This window comes from Cervus canadensis, chromosome 1, assembly GCF_019320065.1.
Source record: "Cervus canadensis isolate Bull #8, Minnesota chromosome 1, ASM1932006v1, whole genome shotgun sequence".
NCBI classification, from domain to species: domain Eukaryota; kingdom Metazoa; phylum Chordata; class Mammalia; order Artiodactyla; family Cervidae; genus Cervus; species Cervus canadensis.
In genome coordinates this window covers 14,095,865-14,121,108 of record NC_057386.1, presented here as the reverse complement: position 1 = coordinate 14,121,108, position 25,244 = coordinate 14,095,865, and the positions used below count along the sequence as shown (strand labels likewise).

Sequence of the window (25,244 nt, the reverse complement as noted above, 5' to 3'; positions counted from 1 at the left end):
CGGAGGGGCTTTGTTTGGGCTTCTGTTTTTCTCTGTTCAACAGAGAAAGAGATGGCTTCAACGTCACGGGGTTTTCCCAGCAACTGGTCTCAGAGCAAACAGGCTGCAAACCGGGATTTAACGAGTTCCTTCCCACCCCTCCTCCACCTGCGAGTGACCACTTGGGCAGCCGCCAGCCACGGTTGGAGCTGGACTGGTCTCTTTTCCTTCCTCCAGCCCGTCTGTAGAGGAGGGAGGCCTGGACAATAGGGAACTGGGTTGGCCAAGACCAGGTCAAGTCTACCAGTGGCCTTGAACCCACCGTCTTCTCCCTACCTAGTAACGTCCCACTCCCCACCCGCGGGAGTGAGCAGGCAGACACCATCCTGGGCTGGACTCCCCCACTGCTCCTTAGCTGTTGAGAAGGCTGTGTCCAGAAAACAACTGGAGTCTTCTAGAGACTTCCCATTTTCACCCTAGTCTGCCGAGGCCCCTGCAGGCCACTCAGCACTTCTGTGCAAACTGGGGAAAGTCCCCGCAGGGGTTCCAACCCCGCAGCTGCATGACTGGGCACGAAAGCACCCCTGCTTCATCCGGTCCCGGGAATCCTCTTGTCCCTTCAACCCCTCCCTCCCTACCTGCAAGCAAGAAAACCAGATGCTGCCGACATGGAAAGCCTCCCCAAGGAATGGAAAACAGACGCTTTCCCGAGGACAAAGCCCTGTTTCCTTCTTCCTGCTTCAGTTTCCTTCAACCCAGAGCCTTCGAGGCCTTATATACAGGCCTCAGCACTCCACCTCGCCTGGCTCTCTGGGACCAGCATGAGAACCTCGAGGGGCCAGGGACTTCCCTGATGGTCCAGCGGCTAAGACTCCGAGCCCCCAGTGCAGGGGGCCCAGGTTCGATCCCTGGTCGGGGAACCAGATCCCACATGCCTCAATTAAGAGTTCGCATGCCACAACTAAAGATCCTGCATGCTACTGCAGACTGCAACTAAGACCTGGCACAGCCAGATAAATAAATAATTTTTTTTTAAGAGATCTTCAAGGCCCGAGCCCAGGGCAATCACTCTTTGCTTGAGCGCTTGCTGGGGCATGGAGGACAGCGGACTTTCCCATGCACATGCAGCCCTGACCTCTTGTTGAGGTTCCCTTTTCCTTCCAAGCCTGAAGCCCCCTTAGGAGGAAGTGAGCTCTTTACATGGGATGGAGCCCACAAGGCACAGGGATGGAGGACCTCAGGCCAGACCCGGGAAGGCTGGCGAGGAGCCTCCCTAAAATCCCATCAGCCACAACCCACCCAGACTCGGTTCTGAGCCCTGGCACCGTCCCCTCTCAGGCTCTCACATTTAACCCGATTGAACCAGGCTCGCCCTGAGCCTGTGCTCCCAATTGCATGCATCGTGAACATCCATGCAGTTGTTCAGTCAAGAAACATGTAGAAATTCTGTCTCCCTCATCATGGCCGTGAATGTCTCGCCCAGGGTTATGGTCTGACTCTAACATATGTCCAGAATCTATCTGTTGCCAGCACCTTGGCTCCATCCCCATCTCCTCTCGCCTGGCTTCAGTTTTTGTTCCCTTTAATCCGCCCTCCATACCAGTCCTAAGGACCACAGGATCACTTTTAAAGAAGGAAGTTGACTGCTTAAAGGCTTCCAAAGGCCCCCAGTCTGGTCTCGGTGGACTAGAATAGAAAGAGAACTTTGGTGGCCCCACCCGGTCCTTCCAGCTGCATCTGCCTTGGCTCCCTCTCACTCGCTCTGCAGATGTTTAAGGATCTGAAAGTGTCATTTAAGGATCCTTTAAGGTCTTCTTTCAGATCTTTAAATTAGCCAAGCTCAAGGCCACCTCCCACTGCCCTGCACATCTCCTAGTCCTCCTAGCCCTCCTTCCTCTTGGCGGGGCCACCTTCTCTGTGCCCTTCAGGCCCCAGCTCAAAGGCCACCCCTCCGACTGGCCTTCTGGGACCACCCAGAAGAGGCACCACCTTGCAGGCCTTCTCCTCACTCCCCACTCTTCCCGAAAGCTCTGACTCTAACCCGATACCATCTGCTCATCCCTGATTCCCTCAGAGGCTATACCTCCATGAGAGGGGGACCACATATGTCATCCTCGATGCTTGTGCTGGGGCTGCTCCACCATGGGCCCTTAATTTGTTAACCCAACAAGCAAATCACTTTACCATGAAACAATAAGGGGGAGAGAAATTCAGGCCAGCTGTGGCCCCCACCTCTGCCCCCATCTAGCCTAAATATAGAACTGGGACACCCTGTGTAGGCCAGCAGATGGGCAGTATCAGCTCAGGGGCCAGGCTGACTGAGACTTACAGGCCCCATGGCCCCGTGGGGCAGCACCTAGCCCCAGGGGATGGCCCCGCCTAGAAGGTTCCACACACACATCTGCAGACATGGTACCTGGAACTGAGCTAAGCAGAGGAGGAAGGAAGGACCCACAAACTTCTTCCAGATCATGGAGCCAGAGAATGCCCTCACTGTGTGGCTTTGGCTGAGGCGACAGAGGCGTGATCTGCAAGGCAGTCCCGGGTGTGCCAGGCTGAGTGAACACGGTTTGGCCTCAGCCTCAGCAGGAAGTGGGGTGCTTGGCAACAGTCCTAATGAGCTTCCCAGCAGGGCAGGAAGGCTGGATGGCTGCTTCCTTGGTGTGGCAGCCTCTGGGGGAGCTGAGGAGGCTTAGGTAGATATGCATGTCTTTTTGTGGTGCCAGAAGCAACTGAGATTGATGTTCTAGCACTTCCTGTGGACTTAACCCACCCTGAGTCAGTCTCTCCAGCGCAGGACCAGAGACAGGGGCTGGTCCCCCAAACCAGCCTGCCCAGGAGAATCACACACAGAAAAATAAAACCCAAGGTCTAGGTGGCTCAGTGGTAAAAGAATCTGCCTGCCAATGCAGGAGACACAGGACGTGCGGGTTCAGTCCTTGGGTTGGGAAGATCCACTGGAGGAGGAAATGGCAACCCACTCTAGTATTCTTGCCCGGAGAATCCCGTGGACAGAGGAGCCTGGCCAGCTACAGTCCATAAGGTTGCAAAGAGTCGGACACGACTGAGCAGACACACACACCCATAATGCTGGTGCCACTGTTTCTGTGGAGAGAGTCTCTGCTTTCAAAAGCCTTTGTCCCTTAAATAGCCAAGCCCTTGCTCGCTCCTTCAAACACACATTTCATTTACACAAGTTCAGTCTGTAAGCAATTTTTTTTAAGGAAGGTACTGGACTGGGGCAAGGGGGTTCCCTCTGGAAGAACACCCAAATGCCCAGGGGTGAGGCAGCCTACAAACAGTCTTTTAACATGCCCATGTCTTAGCACCTAGTAACTGCTCAATAAAACACACCCATCTTTAGTAGTATGGTAAATAATAATGCAATTGTATATCTCTAAGCCTGGATGGCGGTCACTGCTCCTGCCTCAGGCATGTTCAGCCCGCCTGTCTGCTGGCCACCTCCCTCCTGAGTGACGAGGGTGACTGGACTCTTGCCCCGGGGCCACAGCACAGTCCAGTCTGGCATCTACACCCAAACAGACAGCAAAATGTGGGGGATCCCTCGAGGGATGGCGCTACCTCGGTGAGGCTCCGGGGAGGTCACTTCCACTTCCGTGTACTCCACGTCCAAGGTCAGAGGCTCTGCTCGAAAGAAACACAGCAGCCTGTGGTTAGACAGGGTCTCCCTGGGTCGGGGGTGCTGGGGCGGAGACTTAGGCCACATTAGAGGTTTCTACTCATATGATCAAATTAATCGGTATTTTTTAACGGGGAAACCGGACACAGGGTTAATGCCACTCCAAGTGGATGAGAAAACTCAGGCTGAGTGAGGTAGTGAGGAAGCCCGCGCTCCCAGGATGTGGAAGGACCCTCCGGGTCAGGTCCCACTGTTACCACAGTGGGCAGACTTGCAAAGTAGATACAGAATCCAGCCAGCATGGGTCACGGCAGTTACCTCTAGAAGCCCTCTCCTTGACCACAAGCACAGAACACTTTCTCCAAGACGGTAAGGATCTCAGGAAATGAGGAACGGGACCCCCAACCTCAAAGTGCTTGAAGAGTGTGAGGCATATGCATGGGAAATCAAGTTACACCCAAAACGGAACTTCCTGATCTCAGAATGGGCTACTAAACAAGTCAGGAAGCTCTCCCTTCTCTTGAATAGCAGAGGCACAGGTGTTTTTTCCAATATATTGAGTTACTGCAAACCATCACATTGTACACTTTAATTTATGCAATGTTATATGACAAGTGTATCTCAGTAAAGCTGGCAAAAAAAAAAAGTGTTAAGAGGCTGGGGTGGGGAGAAATACACATAGTAGAAATGTTCTTTTTTTTCTTTAAGGATAATGGGTAGGTATTTATTGAATTGCTATTGTTTACATTTTATGCATGTTATACACATTATTTTGTATCTACTAAATGTCTAATAAAAATGAAAAATACACATGAAAAATAAAATAGCACTGCTGCTTACTTTTAAGACAAGTAACAACAGATACTAGATGGTGTCTTTGGAAAAACCAAGAGCCATCTCCATTTAGAAGAGGTGAGGAAACAGCCATGGGGTCTGAACAGTTTTAGTTATTTTCCTAGGCATCTTTGACATAAAAGCAAAGGTTTCTAATTTTTAAAAAATTAGATAATTACCTTTATTTTCATTTAATGGCTTCACTGAATGGTTTCCAACATCTTCATTGTAACCTAGTTGAAAAATAGCAATCATTGTGAGAGACCATGGAGTTCCTAGTTTTCTACATAAATTGTAAACAACTCAGTGCCACTAACAAGAGAAGTCCAGGCCAAATTCTTTAGTGTAGTTGGCAACCACAGTGTATCTGGGTTCTGAATACCCTCCCAGTGCCCCTAGGCCCCATCCAACCCACAGCGTGGTGTCTTTCTAAAACCGGTGTGATGTCCACCATCACACGGGACAGACACGTCTATTTATGAACTGTTCAAAATTCAGAATTGTTCACTAGAAGCAATTTCAAAGGAAAGTAAGCTTAATTCTAGAAGGGATGAGTCAGTGACAAGAAGCGTGAAGGATACTGGTGAACTAACCCTTTCTATCTAGAGAACTGGGTCCATGAGAACATGGTTTAAAGATACTGCAATACCTCAGGCTGCCACCTGTGCAAGGGGAAAATTCTTTGATTTTTTTTTTTTTTAACCAAGTTGTTCTTTATTAGAAAAAATTCTTATGAATGCTATAAATACTATCCCTGAAGAGCACATGGTTTTCCATTCCATGCCATTATGTATTTACTAATTACTATCATGATTACTGGGCTTTCCAGGTGAGGCGGTGGTAAAGAAATCGCCTGCCAATGCAGGAGACGCAGGAGGTGTGGGTTCAATCCCTGGTCAGGAAGATCCCCTGGAGCTGGAAATGGCAACCTACTCCAGTACTCCTGCCTGGAAATTTCCATGGACAGAGGAGCCTGATGGGCTATATCCCATAGGGTTGCAAAGAATAGGACACAAGTGAGTGACTGAGCATGTATGCACTTTGTGATTTGTGATTACTAACATATATTTATAAGCTAAAATAATCCATGCAGAGAAAAATATAATAAGAATTGTAGTAGTTCATGCATTTTAGAAATTTGAGAGGAAATTCTATTTTAATATAAGTATCAGTATTTAAAGTATCATATCTTTGTACTTATGTATGTTAATCGCTCAGTCGTGTCCAACTCTTTGCCACCCCAGACTGTAGACTGCAAGGCTACCTGTCCATGGAATTCTCCTGGTAAGAATATGGGAGTAGGTAGCCATTCTCTTCTCCAGAGGATCTTCCCAACCCAGGGATCGAACCTGCACTGCAGGCAGATTCTTTACCGTCTGAGTCACCAGGGAAGCCCATACTTATGTACACATAATACATATTACCAACAGAACCCACTTTATACCAGAAAGAGGTATTTTGTCTATAGCATTGGATTACTTTTTGCTAAACATCCACCAAATTTTTCTGAACAGAGTTTCTCAAATGACATATTTGCTCTCTTCTCTTTATTGGCACATTACTTTTATTATGACAAATACTTTGTTTTACTTTTTAAAAAGTTTGTGATTCTGTACAATAGGAATTGCTCCTTTCTCAAAAGATTTCTCAAGACTTCCCTGTAAAGAGGGTATTCTAAAAATTTCTTGTTTTGTGGGACACTGTTATAAAATTAAAAAAGAACATCAGTGTTCAACTCCCAAAGCTATCTGGGACAGAACTCTTGGTGTGATGTAATCATGGCCCACTCTGGGAAAAAGCCAGCACACCTGCTAAGGGCTTGAATAATTTTCTCCAAGATCTAACGGGATTAAGAACTCCCTGGGGCTTCCCTGGTGGTCAGGTGGTTAAGAATCCCCCCTGCAATTCAGGGGACCCCAGCTCCATCTCTGGTCTGGGAAGCTCCCACATGCTGTGGGGTAGCTAAGCCCACACATCACAACTACTGAGCTTGTGCTCTGAAGCCCACAACTATGAGCCCATGTTGAGCAACTACTGAAGCCTGCATGCCCCACAGCCCAGGCTCCACGGCAAGAGACACCACCACAATGAGAAACCTGCACATCACAACTAGAGAGAAGCCCCCACTCTCCACAATGAAAGAAAGCCTGCACACAGTAATAAAGACCCAGTGCAGCCAGTAATAAATTTTAAAAAAAAGAAAATAAAAGAACTCCCAGAACTGGCTCCCGGTTGAGCTGACTCTCAAACTTGCAATAAACCTCACAACTAAGTATTCTTTGATTGTACCACTTCTTCATTTTAAGTGCACCTACTAACAGTGAAATCTTTATAAATTCGTTTCCCATTGTGGCAAGTTTGAAATTGCCTTGTGCTTGCAGTAAATAATTTCATCTGAGATGTTTCACCAGTGCCTTCATTTCATAGCTGGTTTCTATCTTACAAATGGAACATGATTACACGTGGGCAGTGTCCCGTGTTTGAAAAGAACTCACGTGGTTGTCCACAGCACTGTAATTATTCCCCACCTTTCGATCCTTGGGATATTTAAAAGGTGGTGAAATTAGAACACTATGTTCTGCCTTTCTTCTGAAGTTTTTGTTTTGCTTCCTAGCCCACCACCCAATGACTGATTAGATTAGGCACCTCTGCCTGAAGCCAGAGTTTCCCGTCCAGCCTCACCCTACCGCCCACGGATTCTGCTTCTCAGAAGGATGGGAAATGGGGAGCAAGCTTGGAAAAACTCTTAACAACTGCACAAAACCATGATGGTACCATAATGTCTGTCAGCTTCGGTACTGGCATCTGACGAAGTCTTCTCATTGTTGGAGTTCAGAAGCGGTACGGCTGGCCTTAAATTGAAATTTAAAAAGGGAAAAAGAAATAACATTTTTCTTGGCTCTAACTCCAAACTAACAACATCGTCAAAGAAAGAGCATGAGAAAAACCAGGAGGAGTTTTCTGCAACGAGAAAATTTTACTCTCTTATTTGGAACTCATGCTTTCTTCAGTTCTATGATTATCAGACAAAAACCTTTTAGCCACTGAAATCAGTGTCCGGACCAAAGGATGCAAGGACACGAGGAATCCTTTATTGGGTGAATCCCATGAAGGGAGGGGATTCCTTATCCTGTGTTAATGTTTTCTCTCAGGAACAGAGAGATAGTTTCCATATGTGGGGAGTTTAGATCTCAAAAACAGTAAGAATAGTACAACCATTGTTTAAGGAAACTCTATTTTGCCAATTAAGTTTAAAAATTTTAAATTCCATCTACCACCATAATTTCATAAGGAAAAGTGTAGAGAGGACATGATCTCAGAATAAAGCCATTCCTTCTCCTGAAGGACAGTTGGCAATCTTACACACACACACACACACCACCCCTCCACAGCTTGCACTCAAGGTCCTAAATTATTTGAGTTTGCCAAGAACCACTGAAGACTTCCTAATGATAGATATCCTTGCCAGACAAGTCTATCCACACCCACAGATGAGCCTCCCCTCTTCCAAAAGACACTGACCTGGACATCTCCACCGGCATCTGCTTGGCTTTAAAAGACAAAGAGAAGAACCAAAGTCAGAATAAAGAACCACATCCATTATCAGATGGGAACACTCATTTCAACCATATTGGACTTCTTTTTTTTTTTTTTAAGATTGAACACCCATAAAAAGAGAAAACAGAAAGCCAAATATAAGTCACAGGTGTTTTTTTTTTTTTTAAAGGAATACAAACAAATAAACAAAGTAGGTCTTCTCTTGGTCTCACACCAAGAGATTTCACATCATTTCCCCTGAAATTAGCATTTCAACCATTTCAACCAGGAGCAACTTCCCTTCGTGGAATGTGGCAAAGAGGAAGATGATAGCACAGGAGACAGATGAGCCAGATAAATGGGTGACTATCTCTTTGCTCCAAGACCTTTCCCAAAGTAAAGGTTAAATCAATCCCCATGCTTTGAATCCCAAACTGGCCTGAGACAAAGGCCAGACTGACCCTGAGGAAGCGGTTTGTCCTGAAGACCATTTTCCCGGAGGGGCTGCTTTGAAAAAAACCCGCCTCATCGCATCTGGTCCCTCCTGTCCCCAGCAGCAGCCCCAGGGGTCTCCAACAAACCTGCCTTATCTCAAAAAAAATGTTGTAGGGCTTCCCTGGAGGGTCCAGTGGTAAAGAATCCACCTGCCAATGAAGGGGACGTGGGTTCGATCCCTGGTCCCAGAAGATTTCACATGCCTCGGGGGCAACAAAGCCGGTGCGCCACAATGACTGAGCCTGTGTTCTAGAGCCCATGAGCCGCAACTACTACTGCCTGCTCACTCTAGAACCCCTGCTCCGCAACAAGAGAAACCACCGTAGTGAGAAGCCCGTGCAATGCAGCAGAGTCGTCCCCTCTCCCTGCAACTAGAGAAAGCCTATGCAGCAATGAAGAACCAGCACAGCCAAAATAAATAAACAAAATTTGAAAAAAAATTATTTTTTTTGAAGACTCTACTGATGCTGTGCCCTTTTGCTTGAGTCTTGCTTACTGGACTGATTCCTCAGTGTCAGTGGATAATCCCAGCTTCCCTCCCTTGTATGGCTAACCCCAAGTATAGGGTAGAAATCGTAGCGCAACCAGAAGATTGACCGGGAGGCATTCAGTGTGTGTGTGTCGGGGGGGTGTCTCCACTCATGCCCAACTCTACCAGCTGTCGGACTAGGTGTGGTCAAAGCCCCACACAGAGGGCTACTTCTGATCATATGTAGATGCAACATTTCCCCCCAAATTTGTCTTTTCCTGGGAGCCCAACTCAGAAAGCAAAGGCTTTCACTCATGCCTGGCTAACTCCAAGGGGCAGTAAAAGCTCACACCCACCAAAGCCAACATCTTTGGTTAGGAAGGTGACACCCCAGGAGGAAAACAAGTGTCATCAGCCGCATGCCCTCAGCTCCCACTGGACCAGGGCACAAGCTTTCCATGAGGCTGAAGCCCCTCACCTCCATGGCAGGTTCCCTGGCAGGGCAGCCTGGCAGGATGGAAGGAAAGGACTATGCTCACCCTTGGCTTTCTTCAGAAAATAGCATCTGGCTCCAAATACCAAGGTGGCGATGATCACTCCGATGACCACCACTGCGATGAGTCCTTTCTTCCAGGGGGCAAGATAGACTGGAAATGAAAAAAAGAAAAAAATTTAAAAAAAAATATGTTTATCCCTCTGCCAGCAAGAAATAGTACAGACTTACGCAACAAATGGGCTTCCCTGGTGGCTCAGATGGTAAAGAATCCACCTGCAGTGTGGTAGACCTGGGTTTGATCCCTGGGTTGGGAAGATCCCCTGGAGAAGGGAACGGCTGCCCACTCCAGTATTCTGGCCTAGAGAATTCCGTGGACTATAGAGTCCATAGGATTGCAGAGTCGGATACGACTGAGTGACTTTCACTTCACTTCACTTCACTTAAGCAACAAATAAGACTGATTTTTATATCCTTGTCACTCTACCTACCTACCTACCTACCTCTGAGTGACTCTGTAGTAGGTGCAGAAATGTTTGTTTCTGCTATAGAGTCAGTGGTGACCTGAGGGGACCATAGGACTGAAGAAGATGCTTTTTAAGCTGTCTGTTCACCCCTCTTCCCTCTCTATACATCATCCTCTACCCACACAGGTGGGCCCCTCTAACCATGTCTGATCTGCATGACCCACTCCCCTCAACCATAGGCGGTCCGTGGGTGGACTCTTGATCCAAGTTGGTGTCTCTGCACCAAGAAGTTTGTAATGAGGACTGTGTGGAGTCCTTCTAATTTTTTATCATAATCACTTCCTATTTCACACTTAATTTGAGTGGACTTTTGTTACCTGCCACCAAAGAGCCTGGTGGATGTTAGTCCCTTAGATGCACTAAGTTCCCAGCCAAGTCCTCTTACATGCGCTTTCTGGCCTTGAGCTTGCAGCTCACACTGCCTTCTGCTGTTGAGACCTTGACTTACCTCTGACGTTCAGTGTGTTGCTTGGGCTCACGTGTTTGGAAAGGTTGGCTCTGTTGGAGGCCGTGCAGTAATACTGTCCCTCATGCTCCTTGCTGGCCATGGGCACGTGCCAAAGGACCTGGGTGGCATTTGAGGTTTCTTGGTAGAAGGGTTTGGTCTCCTTTCCTTTGTAAAACTTGTACGTGATAGGACCGGATCCTTCCTTCACGGAGCAGCGAAGCACAAGGGGCTCCCCAGACTCCACCTCCTCCTTCAAGAGGATAGAGAGCTGGGCTTCATCCACTGGGGCTGGAAGGCAGGCAAAGGATTAGTGCTGAGCAGAGAAGTGGGCAAGGGGAGGAACATGACATGGCCACTGGTCACTGCCAGCCTTCTGTAATCACGACTCGGACTTGGACTTTGCCCTTTACTCAAGTCTCTTGTGTTACCCCACATTCTTGATAGTTCCTCCCCCAATGAGCCCAGAAGGGAAGCAATGGACACCTGTCCTCACACGCTGATTAGACACAAGAGGCTAGGGACATCCCCCGGCCCCTTCATTTACCACCTCAAGTATTGGGTTGGACATAGATGTTATGGAAAAACTTGAACAAACCTTTTGGCCAATCCAATATTACTGACCACTCAGCTTAACTATACGATTAGCTTATGTGTTCTATTGGGGTCTACTCTGGGTGTTTGTATGTGTGACTCTGTGTGTGTGTGTGTGTGTGTGAGATATTTCTCTCCCTCTGCTTAACCCAGATGCAGGGCATTTCCAGATCTTACAAGCAAATAACCTTGACACACTGCCTTCTCTAGCTCTTGTCCTGTCTTTCTCCTCCTCTGAATGATCTAAACCAGTTGCTTTCACATCCTTATTTCCCACTTCCTCGTGAGCTTGGGAACCTGAATTCTGTCGCTTTGCTTCTGAAACTGCACTGCATTTTTGGTTTTGAAGAAACTCCAAGGTCACCTGATTCCCAACTAACTCCTCCCCGAGTTTCCTTAGGTCAAATCCACATTGAATGTTCCTCCTGCCTCCCGTCCTTGGCCTCCCCACGGCTTGCACCTGTCACCCAGCCCTTCCTTTTCGGCTTCCCCTGGGCTCCTGTGAAGCCTCACTCTGACTCTCTTACCTCCTCATCTGCCACTTTCTCTTTATTCATCAATTTTTGCTCCCTAAATTCAGACTTTCTGCAAAATTCAGTCCTCAGTTTGCCATCTCCCTTCTCATCTTTGGTGATTTCACCTACATGATAGCTTCTATCTGCACATTTAATGCATAAACACATAGCACCTAAAGCTTAGATACATAGCTCTAGTCCAGGTTACTCCCTTGAATTCCGTGTCTTGACTTTAACCTGTGCATTTCCACCAAGAAGCCCTGCCAGCCTCTCACTCCCAGCAGATCTGAGCAGAACTCACCTTCCTCCTATAGCCTCTTTTACTCCATGTCTAGCCACCAAAATTCTGAGCCTAAACTTCCCAAGCCTAGTCTTCCCAAGTACGTTACTACTAGTGCGAGAATGAGCTGATCAGCAGACCAGGATCTGATTTATGAACCACCCTCTTGTGAGTGCAGGGGGTGGCCAGAAAATGGAGCTACTGATCCAACAAAAGGGAGCACCTGGCCTGGCATGGGATGGCAGGAGTTGATCACAAGGAAGGCTCCTGAATGGTGCAGCCTGCCTGACAGCCTCTCTTCTTGTGAAGGACAAGCGGGGGGTGGCAAGCCAGGCTTAGGAGCCAGACGGCCCGGCCAGAATTCCCAGCATTGCAGGCCACCAGCTGTTTATCTTAAGCCCTAGTTGCCTCATTGTAAAATAAGGATGATATGAATATAGTGCTCACATGGCTATTGTAAGTGTGAATGGGACTAATTTACTAACTTAGTTCACACAGGGTTGGACATATGATCAGCGCTCATAAACATTAGCCACTAATATTGACCCACTTTATTTTTTTAATTCATTCATTTTTGGCAGCACTGCATTTTTGTTGCTGCATGCAGACTTTCTCTAGTTGTGGTGCAACGGCTTCTCTCTGAGGTGGCTTCTCTTGTTTTGGAGTGTGGGTTCTAGAGCACGTGGGCTTCAGTAGCTGTGGCCCACGGCCTAAGTTGCCCCGTGGCATACGGAATCTTCCCAGACCAGGGATCCAACCTGCATTGGCAGGTGGATTTTTAACCACTAGACCCCAAGGGAAGTCCAATACTGACCCGCTGTAAACCAAGAGTTTCACATGGGCTTCTACGTTAGCTTCTTAAAGCACTGTAAGGTTTGAAGTCCCCACCCCTTCTAACTGATGGGACCAGCAGGTGAATCTTCCCAAGACCCAATTCTCAGCATGCCCTCCTTCCTTCTAGCTCTTCACTGCATACGGGACAAAGCCCCAGTTCTTCCGACAGCTGATGCCCTTCGTGGTTAGGCTCAGTTACTCTACAAGTTTATACCCAATGACTCTCCATTTCCAACCTTACTTTCCAGTCATCCATCCCCAGCCTTTTGAGCTACTCCACGGAGCCTTTTGATCACCTATTTGACTAGGCTAGAGACCATCTTGAGCCCTCTCTGCCTACCCATCATCGAGCCCTAGCTCCTGGCCCAGCTCTTCCCACTCAAGCGAGATGATATCTTTCATACCCTTAATTCCTATTATCATCACTGTAAGGAGAGTTTGCAGGAGAGTTAATAATGTGTTGCCTGGTCACATTTTTAAAATATTTATTTGCATTGTTATTCAAATATGTTAAAATGTTTCTTCACTATTTAATCAGGAGGTACAAAGAATATATCTTATTTTTGTTGTTGTTGTTATGACCTATAGCATGAGATGCTTATTAGATACCAATGCTAATTTGAGAAATACAGTTACTCAGTGAAATGAAGTCATTCAGTCATGTCTGACTCTTGGCGACTGCATTGACTATATAGTCCATGGAATTCTCTAGGCCTGAATACTGGGGCGGGTAGCCTTTCCCTTCTCCGAAGGATCTTCCCAATCCAGGGATCAAACTTAGGCCTCCCACATTGTTACTCTTAGGCTATACACTAATAGTAGGTTTAGAGATTAGGATTCTGGGTTTTCACTGCAGAGGACATGTGTTAAATCCCTGGTCAGGGAACTGAGATCTTGCAAGCCAACTAGTATGCCTCCCTGAAAAACAATTATAGGAGGAATTACTATCCAACTCAAGATGTCCACATGGCACATGTAGATAAGCAGTCCTTAAACAAAAAGGAGGAAGAGGAAGCCTTATTAAGCTTTTTACAACAAGATGCAGAACATCTCAGAGATGCAAATAATGGCACACCTAAGGCCTTCTGAAAGGCACAAGACCAAGGCTCAAGGAAAATTATTCACCCCAGGACAATGGTATATTTCTCTTGAGTATGAGAGCCCCAGGGACTGTTAGCCTGCAGCTCTGACTGCTGTGATTTCCACACATGACAGAATTTGCCCTGCCAGGGGTCCAGGGTCCATGGTAGAGAAGAGCTTTGATCTACATTTCCCAGAGAGGACTGTCAGTTCATCTAAAAAGGGGCAAACAGGGACTTCCCTGCTGGCTCAGTGGTAAAGAATCCACCTGCCATTGCAGGATACACAGGTTCGATCCCTGGTCCGGGAAGATCTCACATGCCGCAGAGCAACTAAGCCTGTGTGCCACAGCTATTGAGCCTGTGCTCTAGAGTCCAGGCGCTGCAACTAATGCAGCCTGAGTGCCTAGAGCCCATGCTCTGAAACAAGAGCCACCGCGATGAGAAGCCACACACTGCCGCAAAGAGTAGCTCCCACTCATCACAACTAGAGAAGAGACGTGCAGCAGTGAAGACCCAGCACAACCCAAATAAATAAAGAACATTATAAAAAGGAGCAAGTGGAACTTCCCTGGTGATCCAGTGGCTAAGACTCTGCGCTCCCAATGCAGGAGGCCTGGGTTGGATCCTTGGTTGGGGAGCTAGATCCCATATGCCACAACTAAAGATTCTACATGCTGCACGTAAGATCCAGCACAGCCAAATAAATAAATGAAAAGGAGCAAATGCTAAGGGAACCTCAAAGCACAACTTTTGTGCTTCCTCAAGTTGGGACACTTTACTTATATTTCAACAGTTCACTTGAAAGTTTCTGAAAATAGATGATACCAGCCACATTGATTAACCACCAGATATTTTCCAGCCCCAGTTACTTGGGCTTTGGTCTTGCTTTGGCACGCATCATGTTTATGGACTTTGCACAAGTACCATCCACTTCTCTTGTCCACTCTCAAACCTTTGAAAATGTGAACTAAAACTGCAGTCCCCCATGGATTCTTCTCATAGCACAGAGACTTACCTATCACCTTGATTCGCAGAACTTCGCTGAACATCTTGGTGTGGGAATGGCAATTATCTGCACTGCACCAGTATTCTACATCTTTCATGGGTTTATCTCTGAATATTGCAGGCTCATTTGAGCCCATGCTCTGGTTTGCCACAGGCTTACTTGCATCTGAAAGCTGATAAAAAATGGGCGCAGTTCCGTTTACGGACTGACAACTGACTTCAATGGTCTGTCCTTTTATCACCTCAGACCTGGAGTCATGAAAAATCCTGGGCTTGGAAAGCATTTCTAGAATGACAGAGAGAGAGAGAGAGAGAGAACACAACAATCTGAGACAAAACATCCAGCCCAAGGTGTTCCTTCTGCAAACTCTGGGCTTGGCTTTCTCTATCATTGCTCTAATTTAAAATGCCTGCCTGGACCCAGAGATTGCCACACTTAGTGAAGTACGTCAGGTAGAGAAAGACAAATATCATATAATATTGCTTACATGTGGGATCTTAAAAAATGGTACCAAAAAAAAAAAATGGTACCAATGAAACTATTTATAAAACAGAAAAAGATTCACAGATGTAGAAACAAACAGGGTTACCAAAGGGGAAAGGGGGGGAGTGGGAGGGACAAACTGGGAGACTTGGGTTGACATATATACACTACCATATATAAAAGAGGTAACTATTAAGGACCTATGGTATAGTACAAGGAGCTCTATTCAATACTCTGTAATGGTCTATATGGGAATAGAATATAAAAAGGAGTGGATATCTATTATGTATTACTGATTCTCTTTGCTATATAGCTGAAACTAATGCAACATTGCAAGTCAACTATATTCCAATAAAAATTAATTTAAAAAAACAATAAAGTAAAATAAAATGCCTGCTGCCATATCTATCTTTAGGGGACTCCTTTAAGATTCTTGAGGAGGGAGAGGGAAAGAGAATAACATAAACAAAAAAGGATGACACAAATTCAGGAAAAACAGTATAACCTCCTAAATATATGCTTATATTTTCACATATCTTATGTACACATACACACACATTCATATCTCTTTCTTTGTATTGAGAAAATACAGAAGAAAAATGTTAAAAAATATATATATAACAAGTATGCAACAATATATTTTTAAACAAACTCTCAGTGCTTCAGCTTCTCCTGATAGCTAAGTTTCATGCCTCAGAAACAAGAATTATACTAGGCCATTATTTAGAAATTAGCTTATTTATAAAGCTAATATGATGAAATGACCTCCTTACAAGAACTACAACACAATTACAATAGAATGACCCACATTTGTCTTGTATATTATTTCCTTGTCGGGTAGATGACCGCTAAAATCCTGCTTCGGTTGAGACTAAAATCTTGGCTGGGTTTACACTGAAGGACCATGACTATTGAATAAGAACAGTGACAGGGACAGCTTGACTGGCGTTTCACATCCCACTACTCAAAGTGTGGTCCGGGGCCCAGCAGCACCAGCATCTCCAAGACGCTGGTTAAAGACATAGAACCTGACCCCAATCTAACCTGCGCTGTAATCAGGTGTTTTGTGCCCATTCAAGTCCGAGAAGCCCGGCCCTAAGTGGTCCAGATATCTACTTCTACCCAGTAGGGGTCCCAGCCCTTTGGGTAAGCCAGGAGAGGAATCAAAAACTGGAACCTAGGGACTTCCCCGGCAGTCCAGTGGTTAAGACTCCGAGCTTCCACTGCAGAGGGCGAAGGTTCCATCCCTGGTTAGGGAACTAAGATCCCATTTACCAGGCAGTATGGCAAAAAAATAACCCTAAAATCTTAAAGCTTAGCATTGATTAAGCAATGTTTCCGCCCTGACCCTTTGGGTGCGTGCCTGTTCAAGCAGCAGAATCCTGTGGATTCGGAGGCCACTTCATCAGCATGCAGCCACAACAAAGCCACAAACGTGACTTTTGCCAACGACATCGCTCTCGATGCATCTCACCTGTATCCTGAGCAGAAATACCCACTTGCTGCTATTCAGCCTCTTGTTTTCACTCCTCTCTCCCCAAATCCCCCTCCCCAACCCCCTGGGTTTTTATCCTGCCTCAGTCTGAACCATCTTCAGAATGGAGAGGGTGGCGACTGGAGATAAACTCCCTTTCTCCCATTCAGTCCAGAGGCTCTCAGGGCCAGTGAGGACATACTCACCACACACAGTTATCCGGACTGTGTTGCTTCTCTTGACCACCCTGCCGACACCTGCGACACAGGTGTATGACCCGCTGTCCCACTCTGACACTCTCTTGGTGAAATTTTGAGTCTGTGAGACAGTCGTGCCTCCCTTCTGGATGGTGAAGTTGGCCGGAGGTGCTCCTGGGATGGAGCACCACAGGTTCAGATCTTCGCCCTGGTCCAGATGTATGGCTGATGACTCCAGCTTAGGCTTGGAAAACAGCTCTGAAAAGAACAGTGAGTGGGAATGGGGTGAGATGTTTGCGGGTACCAGCTCCCCAGTCCCCTGTATGGAGAAGGCTGTGGCCCAGGTGCTTCTGGGAGAACCAGTTCCCCACTTCCTACACAAAGTTTCCCTTTGCTTCTCAAGAACCTGATGATCACGCAATTCACAAGCCAGGGTTCATTCTTCTCCTGGAATTCCAATGGAGTTGGAATTGCCTCCCTCATTAATCCAATTTATCTTACAGACACGGATTAGAAAAATTTGGCAATTTGTAATGTGGCAAGTAATGACTCAGGCATTCACTCGTTTATTCATCCACTCACTCGTTTCATCCCACAAGTATTTATCTCAGGCCATCTCTGTGTTTGGCAGAGGAGAGGTAGCAGTAGAAAAGAAACAGTCCTTGACTCTAAAGTGCTTAAGTCTCGTGGGCGATTCTTCAGATAGTGTTTGCAGTAGAGCCCATAGAGGGGACGTGGAACGTAGGCTTGAAGAAAGCAGGAGAAAACTCCTGGGGTAAGTTATCCAGGCAAAGATAGAAAGTATCACAGGAAGAGAGAATAACATATGGAAGGTCTGGCAAGAGGTTCAAGCACCTGAAAGTTCAGGCAGCCTGGGACGCTGTGGGAGAAGAAAAAGAAGGCTTGCAGATCTTCAAGGAACTTGAGAATCGCATTTTAAAAAGTGTGGATTATACCCTCAGGACAACGGGAGCCATGGATGGTCTGAGTCACGGGGATAGCTTCAGATGTGTTCTGTAGGGAGATCTCTGGAAGGAGAGTGGATGGGGTTGGAGGGACCCAGACTGGAAGCAGGAGGGAGTGTGGTCTGGGCTTGAAGCAGAGTGATGCTGTGGAGTTGGGAAGCAGCAGCTTGGCCACCATTCCTCCAGCACTTCCCATGGAGGAGCATGAAGATGCCACCTGAAGCCTCCCAAGGCCAAGTACTTGGTAAGTTTCAACAGTCTATGCTACTGGAAGGAGTTATTAGCATCATAATGTAGGTTGGATGTCGAGAGTATTAAAGACTGTGGTTGACTTTCAAGAAGTTTCATCATCTCCTAATACAAATATTCTCTAAACAATACCAGTATTTTATAATAATGGTAAATGTTTGTTTTCAGCTGCAGAGGAATTACTATTATTATTATTATTATTAGCTATATAACCTTTGCAGAGACTTGGCTCCTTCATGTAAGCAAATGCACACTGACTCCATGGTTATGACTCTTGAAGCAGAAGGAAGCAGAAGGAAGAAGGAGCCAGTGGCGCTTGAGACTCTGAAAGAGACTGAGACTTGAAGTTTCTCTTAGAAAACCTTAGGGGTTTAAGAATGCAATTAGGACTCAGGGGTCAAATTCTACCTTTTGCTCTAAATTTAGGATTTGATCTGCCATACAGGTTTGGAAGTAAAAACCAACACTGTTGTGATGATCACTAATATTCCATGGATGGAAATGGAAGTCATTTCCATCATAATTATAATCAGTATTTACACAGTGTCTTCTTAGTTTCCTTGATAGGGAATAAAATAACACTGTAAATCAGGTGATCTCCTAATAATTAATTCATTGAGGCACATTCCACCCCTCTTTCCTTCCATATAATGAACATCAACTTACCACTTTTCAAATCACCATCAAAAGCTCTAGGTTAGGGGACTTCTCCAGTGACCCAGTGGCTAAGACTCTATGCTCTCAATATATGGGGCCTGGGTTCGATCCCTGGTCAGGGAACTAGATCCCACATGCTGCAACTAAGAGGGGCAACTAAAATCCAGCATGCCACAACTAAGACCAGGCACAGCCAAATGAAATAAAATGAAATAAAACAAAGCTCTAGGTTAGGAGTGGGGAAAAAAAAAGAAAGAAACTGACCTCCTTAAGGACCTTACAATGTCATTGGACAAATACCAAAAAAGTGAAAAAAAAAAAAAACTCAGGAAGAATCCCACAGAAATGATTTCACATTTAAAAATAAGTAAACAAAAATGCAAAAAATACAAAACATCTTGCTGGGGTGGGTGGACAATGGTTTACAATTAAGAATGAGATGTTGTTAGGGAATAATCTGTTTGTAAAGGAGATGTAAGCAGACCTGCTGGACCATCACTCGGGTTAATAAGGATAAGTCTTTTATTTACTCACTGAGCAAACATTTACTGAGTTCCTATAACATGCCAAGCTCTGTGCTAAGTATCAATGTTGTCAGATGAATTGAGCCACAGACCTTCCAGAGCTTACCCAGGATGATGGAGACAGATGCTAAATCTTTAGTGACTGTTGACCTGTAGACAGGAGAAGAGTGTGATGGGAACTGAGGCGTGACCATGGGACTCTTCCTGGGAGGTTCCTAGAGGGAGATTTGGGGCTTGGTCTTTAAGGACAGTAGAGGTCTTCCAGTGACCAAGCAGAAATAATATTCCAGGCAGAGTGGGGTGAGATGTTTGGAAGGGGCTGGAGTCAAGCTGAAGGTGTATGTAAGCGTGTGTGTGTGTGTGTGTGTGTGTGTGTGTGCGCATGCATGCTCAGTCATGTCTGACTCTTTGCGAGCCCATGGACTATAGCCTGCCAGGCTCCTCTGTCCATGGAATTTTCTAGGCAAGAACACTGGAGTGGGTTGCCATGCCCTTCTCCAGGGGTTCTTCCTGAGCCAGGGATCAAACCCAGGTCTCTTTCATCTCCTGCATTGGCAGGCAGGTTTTTTTTGTTTTTGTTTTTTGACCAACTGAGCCACCAAGGAAGCCCATAAAGCCCAGGAACAATGAAGCCAAACAGGTGCTTCTCCTACAGGTTAGTCGAAGGATGAATTGGAGCAGAGATGCTTGGGGAACTCCTATGACATCCTGGTGTGAGGGCCAGAATGAGGGTGTGATTGTAGAGATGAGATGACAGGACAGAGTTGCAAGTCCTGGCAGTACCTGGGTCTGAAAATGTGATGGAAACCCACTTTCGAGCCAAAGACAAATGACTAATTCAATGATCCTGATGTCCACAAAATTATTGTGAGCCTCCAACATCACTCTATAGAACCACTCATAGTGAGGCTGGACAGCAACAGGGGAGTGGAGAACAGGCTGCAGAAGTGGGCCTGGAGCCAGGTCCAAGGGCTTGCAGCACTTGAAGGTGGGGGAGTCGCCTGCCAGCCCTGGCGTGGCTCTGGCAGCTCTGCATGGAACCGGAGCACAGAGCATCAGACTGAGGGGATGGAAGGGCCGGCCGAGCCTAACACTGGGCTTTATTGGGCCAGGGAGCCTCGCCTTCTGAATGACTCGCATACTCAGCATGACTCAGACTTCTGATGTGGGATCAGCTGCAGCAATAGTATCTTGTGGTCCAAAGATGCCTCGTGTTTCCCTAAAGTAGCCTGGTCCGAGGGGTTGGAGTACTGTTCTAACCCCTGAAATTGCCCTTGTGTTTGCCACTTAGTCCCTGCTGCTCCCATGGCCATACAACCATCTCTTTAATGGAGTTGATCATTACATCACATTCTCATCATCTATTTCTGTCTGTGAAATTCTTCAAAGCTGCATAGGGCAGCTCCCTAGGTCCCCAAAGTTGCCCAACATACAGAAGGTGCTCAATATATGTTGAACTGAGTACTGTTCTCTAATGAGATAATTATATTTTATCCAAAAAAATATGTGCCATCAAAATATTTGCCATTATCAGTAATGAACTAAATCGCTAGCAGGAGCCAATCTGGTATAGACCAGCAGGATCCAACACCTACCAGTCTCCTAGATGGGTAGATGACAGCCTACCCATGATACGGGAGACCATCACTGTGACTGTACAGTCTAGACTGAGACAGAGGAGGCTCTCAGTAAATGAGCGAATGAATGATGAATGAATGAACACTTTCACTTGGGAACCAAAAAGTGCCGACTCTCTCTGCCTCTGGAACGCTGTCACCGATGCTCATCTGTTCATCCAACAAATATGTATTGAAAGTCTACTGTGTGCCAGGTACTGTTCGGCTGTTAGCGATATAGCACTGGATAAACTAGATAATATCCTCACCACCTTAACATTCTAGTGCCGAAAGATATACAATACACAGGGAGAGGTAGAGTACATTTTTTCTTTGCTGGTAAAGGCTGTTTTGAAAAGTAAAGCCAGGTAGGGATTTCCCTGGCCATCCAGCAGTTAAGACCCTGCGCTTCTCGCAGGACTGTTTATAATAGCCAGGACATGGAAGCAACCTAGATGTCCATCAACAGACGAATGGATAAGAAAGCTGCAGTACGTATACACAATGAAATATTACTCAGCCATTAAAAAGAATACATTTGAATCAGTTCTAATGAGGTGGATGAAACTGGAGCCTATTATACAGAGCAAAGTAAGTCAGAAAGAAAAACCCCAATACAGTATACTAATGCATATATATGGAATTTAGAAAGATGGTAACGATGACCCAAATGCGAGACAGCAAAAGAGACACAGATGTATAGAACAGTCTTTGGACTCTGTGGGAGAAGACAAGGGTGGGATGATTTGAAAGAATAGCATTGAAACATGTATATTATCATATATGAAACAGATCGCCAGCCCAGGTTGGATGCATGAGATAGGGTGCTCAGGGCTGGTGCACTGGGATGACCCGAAGGGATGGGATGGGGAGGGAGGTGGGAGGGGGGTTCAGGATGGGGAACACATGTACACCCATGGCTGATTCATGTCAATGTATGGCAAAAACCACTACAATATTGTAAAGTAATTAGCCTCCAATTAAAATTTTTAAAAAAAGACCCTGCACTTCTGCTGCAAGGGGCATGGGTTCTATCCCCGGTCAGGGATTTCAACCTCAGCAGGGCAACTAAGCCCACACACTGCAACTAGAGAAGCCAGAGCGCAGCAGTGAAGACTTGTGTGTCTGTGCGTCCTCTGTTGTGTCCAACTCCTTGCGACCCCATGGACTATAGCCCACCAGGCCCCTCTGTCCATGCGGTTCTCCAGGCCAGAAATACTGGAGGGGGTTGCCATTTCCTTCTCCAATGAAGACTTAGTACAGCTGCCAAATTAAACTAAATAAGTAAATGAAAAGTAAAACCAGGTAAAGAAGGAAGGCATCCCGGGGAACTTTCTAAGTACATGGGTTTGGAAATCTAACAGGCCGGGGGTAACTCTTGCTCTGCCACTCGGCAATCCTGTAATCACTGGGTGAGTGACCTGACTTCTCAGCTCCAGTTTCTACATCCATAAAGCCAGCATCATAATACCTACCTTATGGCACAATTATGAGCTTGAAATGAAAATGTATGTAAACCAGGCAAAGAGTATTCAACAAAGAGGAACTGTGACTATGATTTTTGAGTCTAGTAATGCTTTTTTGCTCCTGACCCTGTCTTAGGACCTCCACAGGGATGTAGAGATCTAGCACAGTACTTGGCACAAAGGGAAGAAAAATGTGACATAATAATAGAAACGCCAGTTAACATTTGCTGAGTGCTTACTCTGTATGCGGCTCTGTAGGAAAGGCAATGGCATTTAGTCCTTATAACAGTCCTGCAGTCCTATCATCACTCCAACGTCAGAACTGTGGCAAGGAGACGGTCAGTCACTCACTCAAGGTCACAGATGTACCGAGTGGCCCGGCTGGGATCTGAGGGCCCAACCTGCACCCTCAAGCACCACAGGGGTCTGCTGACTCGCTCTGCACTGACTTTTTCCCCATGAGCACCACGGCCCTGCCTGCACACACCCATTCAGACCGGCGGGAGCAGAAGAACCAGCTCTCACTGCCCGGCCCGGATTCCAGCACAGAGACCTCGCGAGCCCGCCACAGGCCGACGCCCTCCAGCCGCCCTACCTGTGATGTTGACCATGACGCTGCTGACTTTGGATATGCGACTGGCTTCCACTTTGCACGTGTAGTTGCCGTTGTGCTCCGTCGTGGCCATCACAGAGTACACAGCCTCGCTGCTGTGGCTGTTGTGTGCGACAATCTCCCTGTCCTTCTGGATGATGATTTCCGGGAAAGACTGGGCCTGGTGCGTCACCTGAACTGTGCACTTGACCTGGAGGTCATCTCCTTCTGTGATCTTTCCCTCGGGGATGATGTGGAACTTGGGATTAGAGAAGGATTCTACAAGAAGAGGACAAGCTGGTTGGACTCAGGTTCAAATCTGGGTGAGGAGAAAAGGCACTTCCCTCCCCTTTCCTGTGCTTTTGGATGCCAACCAGTTTTTCCTTATTAATTAAAAAAAAAAAAAAAAGCAACCTTTCCTTTCAAAAACCTTCACCTAGGCTGCTCTGGTGCTCCCTCCCTCTCACTCACTCTTGCATCTTCAGCCTTCTTCTTAATTTCATTTCTCTAACTTTGAGCTTCCCAAAGGTCAAACCCACACCTCATCTGAAGAACATTTTTCAAATGACTTCAGAAATAATCACAGCAGTGAGAATCAGACCCTTCTCCTGCCCACCAAGGGTTTTCTAGGTAACTCTCATACCATTTCATGGACCTCTGGCATTTCAGCTTAGATATTCCCCTGCTTTCCAAAGTTCAGCTTCATGGAAATGAATTTTTAAATAACCATATGCCCCTGCGAAGTGTTTTTTAGTCTATTCTATTTCTTTTTTAAAAATGCCGTTTGTGACTAACTAAATTGATTTCATGACTCATGCAGTTTGAAAAACACTGTTTTAATAAAATATGGGTCAACATTAGGGTTTGGACACATGAGGGAACTAGGACCAGGCCTTTGCTTCCACCAAAAACCCCAGCAGAGCGTAGAGGAGTATATACACTGATTACAGCCACATAAAATACAGATAAGGACATTAAAAGACGCCAAAAGTAAATTTAAAGTGACCTACTACTTTAATATTCGTTAGTTTTATTTTTTTAACTGTAAAGTGATTTAAATTCACAATAAAAGGCTATCATTAAAAAAAAAAAAGTTTGTTTTCCTGAGTAAGAGTCAAAAAAAGAGATGGCATCTTTTAGGACATTCAACAATACCCTCTGGGGTAGTTTGATAATAACTAAAGATTTTTTCCTGACACCCAAACTAACTCCAGATGTATCAGAGATCTAAATGCACAAAAGGAAAAAAAAATTAAGCCACAGAAATAGTAAAAGAAAACAGAGGTGCATTTTTTGCTTTAATAATCTTGGAGCATGGAGGAACTTTAGGTATGAATCACAAAACTGGATACCGTAAAAAAAAAATGCATAAATTGATACCATAAGGGGAAAAGATGCATAAATTTGATTTTAACTAAAGATTGAAAGCTTTTTCAGGGAAGTAAAAAAGAAAGACAAGTAACAAACTGGGTAAATTTTTGCATAGCACCTGACAAAGAGCTCATCCCTTTAATTTATAAAGGGCTCAAACAAATCAATCAGAAGCAGTAGGCAAATATGGGCAAAATGTATGTGATAGGCAGGCATGAAGGGATATAAAAGTACACATTTACAAATGTAAAAAGCATACTCAACCTTCTTTGGTCTTTAGACCAAAGAAATACAAATCACAGTAGTGATATGCCATTGTGCCTCAATTATAATAGACTGTCAAAAATAACAAAAATATTGGGAGCTCCCTGGCAGTCTAGTTAAGATTTGGTGCTTTCACTGCTGTGGCCCAGGTTCAATCTCTGACTGAAGACGGAGATCCTGCAAGCTGCTCACAGGCAGTCAATAAAAGAGAAAACATCAATAATGTACTCTGTTGATGAGGATGTGGGAGAATGAATACTTTTGATGGAAATGTTTATCCTTTTGGAGGAGCGCATTGGTGATATTTTTCAATACCAAAAATGCACAAAACATCTGAATCAAGAATTTGACACAGGGACTTCTCTGGTGGTCCCAGTGTTTAAGAATCTGCCTGTCAAAGCAGGGGACACGGGTTCGATTCCTGGTCCAGGAAGATTCCACATGCCACAGGGCAACTAAGTCCTTGTGCCACAATTACTGAAGCCACGGTGCCCTAGAGCTCATGCTCTTCACCAAGAGAAGCCAGCACAATGAGAAGCCTGCACATCAGAACTAGAATAGCCCTCACTCCCTGAAACTAGAGAAACAAAGACCCGGCAAAAAGTAAATAAATAAATAATTAAATAAAAAAAAGAATTTGACACATAAATAATAAT

The 25,244-nt window shown here is 45.8% G+C and overlaps 1 protein-coding gene across 6 annotated transcripts in view; it reads right to left on the bottom strand.

The window, feature by feature from the left end:
• Positions 1-25,244, bottom strand: part of PECAM1 (platelet and endothelial cell adhesion molecule 1) — a 62,395-nt gene that overhangs the window by 19,777 nt on the left and 17,374 nt on the right. For all 6 annotated transcript variants that reach the window (XM_043464565.1, XM_043464573.1, XM_043464579.1 and 3 more), the window contains 9 exons: positions 22,957-23,232; positions 16,894-17,142; positions 14,740-15,015; positions 10,423-10,710; positions 9,494-9,601; positions 7,976-8,003; positions 7,229-7,305; positions 4,633-4,686; positions 3,562-3,624 (listed from right to left, as the gene is read on the bottom strand). In XM_043464565.1, the coding sequence (XP_043320500.1) occupies positions 3,562-3,624; positions 4,633-4,686; positions 7,229-7,305; positions 7,976-8,003; positions 9,494-9,601; positions 10,423-10,710; positions 14,740-15,015; positions 16,894-17,142; positions 22,957-23,232 (1,419 nt within the window). The remainder of the gene's footprint in view (positions 1-3,561; positions 3,625-4,632; positions 4,687-7,228; positions 7,306-7,975; positions 8,004-9,493; positions 9,602-10,422; positions 10,711-14,739; positions 15,016-16,893; positions 17,143-22,956; positions 23,233-25,244) is intronic.